The sequence below is a fragment of the Phacochoerus africanus genome, chromosome 2 (genome assembly GCF_016906955.1).
Source record: "Phacochoerus africanus isolate WHEZ1 chromosome 2, ROS_Pafr_v1, whole genome shotgun sequence".
NCBI lineage: Eukaryota > Metazoa > Chordata > Mammalia > Artiodactyla > Suidae > Phacochoerus > Phacochoerus africanus.
This window is the reverse complement of record NC_062545.1, coordinates 132,761,647-132,766,567: the sequence shown is the minus strand read 5'-3', so window position 1 is coordinate 132,766,567 and position 4,921 is coordinate 132,761,647. Positions and strand designations below refer to the sequence as shown.

Sequence of the window (4,921 nt, the reverse complement as noted above, 5' to 3'; positions counted from 1 at the left end):
TTTCCTGTGTGTCCTGTCATCTTTGTGTGTGGGTGCAGAGGGGCTCACTACTGTTTTACGGGGGAGGAAGTCCCTATTAGTTACTTGCACTGCAGGGGCTCACTGGGATCCATAATCAAAGAGCTTGGGGGAGAGTAGGGGGAAAGCAGAGGGAGGAGAGGAAATAGGGAACAGGAACTTGCAGTTGACTTCACATCTGGGTGGCCAGAGCCACTTGCCCGGGCTGTGTGAAATCCTTGGGTTGCCAGCTCCCGCCTAGCCAGTGACTTGGGAACTGGTCCACAAGTAGTTGCATGGTGAAGATGGCACCTCATCACCTTGGGTCATGCCCTTAGAGAAAACTGGCCAGCAGAAACTGTTCAAGGGCCTTGGTATCTTTCAACTGGCTCCCCTTTCTGAGGAAATGAAAGCCAAACTGTGGGGCTAAGGGCTGTCATTGCTTGGACCCTTGATTCAGTTAACTGAGCCCTACCCCCAGTGTTGAGCATGTTCAAGGTGGGGCAGCTCTAAGGCTGTCGAAGTTGCTAGGAGGCGGATAGGCAGCCCAGCCCTTTTCTGCATTTTGTAAGAACATCTGGGCAGGTGCATTTCTGAAGAGGTTACTAGTGGCACCAACACCACCATGGACATATTGTAGCACTGCCATTGGGTGTGCTGTCCACAAGAGGTTCATGAGATGGGAAGTATCCTGTCACTTTACAGATAGCGAACTGGTGTGGGGACAAGAACTTTGTCTAGGGACTCCCCCAGAGTAAGTGGCTATTCCTGTATTCAGACTGCCTCACTGTGACTGCTAACACAGAAAACTCAGAGAAATGAACACATGGTCCAGTTAACAACTTCTCAAAAATTTTTTTCTCTTTTGTACTTAACCATTTAAAAAAAAAAAAAAAAAGATTTCAGTAGAAACAAGCTCACCATCAGAAATCTATCTTTAGTGCTATCGGAGAGCCAGACTGGGGAAGGCTGAACCCTGATGCAAACTTCTAAATTGGTGCATGGTGCATCCTAAGAAGCACCCCACCACTCAGACAGTGGGAGGAGGGGACCTACCCAGAAGCTGGGAGGCCACCAGGCTTCCCATTCTTTCTCCTTGCTCATCGACTGTACAGACATTACCAGGATTGGGTAATGTCCTCCAGCTTTGTCTCAGCCCTCAGGACCTCTCATCCTCTGAATTCCTCCCATCAGTGGGACCTCCCTTCTTTCACTAAACATAAGTCCTTTGGCATCTTCCCCTGTTCCTGTTCCATCACTCCTCAGTACAGTGTGTTCTGGGGTCAGCTGCTTTCTCTCTCCATGTTTGTGCTCCATTAATCTGAAGAACCATGTTTAGGAATTTAGGTTTTAGAATCAAACCAACCTATATAGAGTCTCAGCTTCCCAGAACCTCTGTTTCTTTAGCTGCACGGAGGGGAATACCCAGGGCAGCTGTGACAACTAAAGGAGATAATGAGTGCAAAACACTGAATGGACACCAGCCTCAATAAATGTGGGCCCTGTTTCAGAGCCTCACTGGCTCCCCACACATAACAGGATAAAGTCTGGATGCTTAGCGAGGTACCCAGTTGAGATCAGTAAAGGCTGGCTACTGATGTCCAAGGCATTCCCCATAGCTGCCTCTAAGTCCACCTGGCCAGCCTGGTTCCACGGAGCACATACTTGACCCCAGGCAAGGAGGCTGCTGCTCTGTGCCCCCAGCTCCTCACCCTTCAAAATGTGTGCCTATCACATCAGTGGTCATCAGGCACCAATTTGACCTTGGCCCCTTACTAGAGTGTGTCCCACCTCTTCAGACTTGGGGGAAGGAAGACAGAGAAGAGTCCCTTTCTTTATTAGCATTCAGCATTACCCGGTGGATAAATACTGAAACTGCCAGGTACTGTAAAAAAAAAAAAAAAAAAAATCTAAGGGTCACCATGGAGATGAGCCATTGTCAGTGCCTGACAGTCTAGTTCCTCTTTATTGGAGTGGCCAGAACAGGGCGGGTAGATGGTCCACACTGGGGGCTCTGCTTCCAGCAAGAAAAGACCTCCAGAAATTCGGGACTGCGAAGACCCCCTGCTCCAGCCCCGCTGTAAAAGTAAGGGCTCGGCCCGGCCGGAGTGTGCGGCAGGGAGTTGCGGGGAGGTCCCCTCCGTCCAGCTCTTGAGGGCAGGCGCTGTGCGGAAGAGGGAGCCTCGGCCTGGGTCTTTTTTTGCCTTCGGGGCCTCCGCAGCTTTTGTCCCCAAACCCGGTGGACCAGGGCGGAGCTGGCTCAGGCGCCCTCTCCAGGGTGGGGGTCTGCACGCGCCCTCCCAGTCTGCTCGCAGCAGGGGCTCCCGCCCCTCTCCCCGCCCCCGGCCTGGGCCCGCCCCCCGCGCCTGTGTCACGGCGGGGCCGGGGGCGGAGAGCGCCGGGCGGGACATCCGGCCCAGGTCCCTCGCCGCGCCCGCCGCCCGCCGCCCGCTCCGGCGCCGCAGCCCGGGAGTCGGCCACCCTCTCGCGCCGGGGCCTCCCGCCAGCGCTCCCATTCCCTCCCCTCTCCTGGCTGCACGGTCCCCAGCCCTCGGGCCCGCCCCTAGACCGAGCCCGCCTCCCGGACAGCCCTCGGGTCGGCCGGGCCCGCGCAGGCCCCCGTCCCGGGAGCACGATGTTCCCCCGCCCGCTGACCCCGCTGGCGGCCCCAAATGGCGCCGAGCCCCTGGGCAGGGCGCTGAGGCGGGTCCCCTCGGGCAGGGCCCGGGCCGGGCTGGGGGCGCCGCCCCTGCTGCTGCCGTCCATGCTGATGTTCGCCGTGATCGTGGCCTCCAGCGGGCTGCTGCTCATGATCGAACGGGGCATCCTGGCCGAGATGAAGCCCCTTCCTCTGCACCCTCCCAACCGCGAGGGCGCGGTGTGGCGCGAGACGGTCCCCAGGTCTGGGGGGCTGCTCCTCGATGCCGGGGACTCAGACTTGCAGGTGAGGCAAGACGTCCGGAACCGGACCTTGAGGGCAGTGTGCGGACAACCAGGCATGCCCCGGGACCCCTGGGACTTGCCGGTGGGACAGCGGCGCACCCTGCTGCGCCACATCCTCGTGAGTGACCGTTACCGCTTCCTCTACTGCTACGTGCCCAAGGTGGCTTGCTCGAACTGGAAGCGGGTGCTGAAGGTGTTGGCGGGTGTCCTGGACAACGTGGACGTCCGCCTCAAGATGGACCACCGCAGCGACTTGGTGTTCCTGGCCGACCTGCGGCCTGACGAGATTCGCTACCGCCTGCAGCACTACTTTAAGTTCCTGTTTGTGCGAGACCCCTTGGAACGCCTTCTCTCTGCTTACCGCAACAAGTTTGGCGAGATTCGAGAGTACCAGCAGCGCTATGGGGCCGAGATCGTGAGGCGGTACCGGGCTGGAGCGGGACCCAGCCCCGCAGGGGACGATGTCACCTTCCCTGAGTTCCTGAGATACCTGGTGGACGAGGACCCCGAGCGCATGAACGAGCACTGGATGCCCGTGTATCACCTGTGTCAGCCTTGTGCCGTGCGCTACGACTTTGTGGGTTCCTATGAGAGGCTGGAGGCAGACGCCAACCAGGTGCTGGAGTGGGTGCGGGCACCGCCCCATGTCCGATTTCCAGCTCGCCAGGCCTGGTACCGGCCGGCTAGCCCTGAAAGCCTGCACTACCACCTGTGCAGTGCCCCCAGGGCCGTGCTGCAGGATGTGTTGCCTAAGTATATCCTGGACTTCTCCCTGTTTGCCTACCCACTGCCTAATGTCACCAGGGAGGCCTGTCATCAGTAACCATGGGTGTGGGCCAGGAGCTGCTGGGGACTGGTTTTGACAATGCCAATTTCTGTGTTATCATCTGCCATACAAAGAAACCCTGGCTCTGGGGCCTGGGGCTTCTCCAGATGGAAAGGACTGCCTTTGGATGTTCCTTGTCCAGGGTGGGTGCCCACAGTGGCTCAGAGGACAGGGTTGGACAGGTGACCTGGTGCTCTCCAAAGGGGGGGTTTCTTGGGGGGCCAGTGTGATCCTTCTTGCCCTGGCAGAGCCAGATTCCAGTTTGCCAGTGAAGCAACACATCTGTCCTAAAGATTGGCTGCAGGGCCCTGCTTGCCTGGATTGTGCAGTCCACTTAGTCCACCTTATTTTAAACCTGTGGCCAAACTCAGGAGGTCTACCAGAGCTGGGATCCCTGTGGCCCATTCATCACTTCCATGAGCCTCAGGGCTGGAGTCCGAAGTCGTGCCTTATGAATGACTTTTGTATCTTTCTACTTCAGACTTAGAATTTCCTACACTTGCCAGATTCTTTTCATTTTTCCAAGGAAAGGAAAACTGAAAGGGCCCTTGCCTGGTAGCACCAGGATCTGGCCCTGCAGCATCCAAAGATCCCTGTGCCCAGGCTCTTCCTGGGACTCTGGGCACTTTCTCCTATCCCCCAGGGTAGTGACTGTGGCTAGTGTATCTTGCTGCCACTTTTTTAGTGCATTTATTTAAAATTTGTATTTTTGATAGAACCTTTGAGAAGGCTTTGTTTTCCCAATAGCTGAATTTTTAATAAAGCCATTTTGTATATAAAGTCAGCATCTCTGATTATCCCTCTGAGCTCCTGTGTGTCTTCCTGAGGTCTCTCTTCCCTGGTCAGGAGAGGGAGCTCGCAGGTGGAGAAAGTAAGACAAAATTGGAACTTGCTAGAGCCAGTGCAGTGGACCACTGTCATAGCATGGAGCCTTTGGGGGCTTCCCATAAGCCAGACTGGATTGCAGTCTAAGCTTCTGAGATGCCACCGAAGGGCAAGCCTGTTAGGAATGTACCAAGATCTAGAGCACATCTACATGATCATTCCCTGAAGAAGGGAGGAGAGGTAGGTAAGAGATATTCCTCCTCTTAGAAAGGAGATGAAAAGGGGGATCGTTGTGTGAGCAAGGGGAGGTTGTTTCCTGACACTGAGAAT

At 56.2% G+C, this 4,921-nt stretch overlaps 1 protein-coding gene across 1 annotated transcript; it reads left to right on the top strand.

The window, feature by feature from the left end:
* Nucleotides 1-2,393: 2,393 nt before the first annotated feature.
* Nucleotides 2,394-4,546, top strand: CHST14 (carbohydrate sulfotransferase 14). The gene has a single exon (XM_047766709.1). The coding sequence runs from the start codon at nt 2,633-2,635 to the stop codon at nt 3,761-3,763; it is 1,131 nt and encodes a 376-aa protein (XP_047622665.1). The 5' UTR covers nt 2,394-2,632; the 3' UTR covers nt 3,764-4,546.
* The last annotated feature ends 375 nt before the right edge of the window (nt 4,547-4,921 follow it).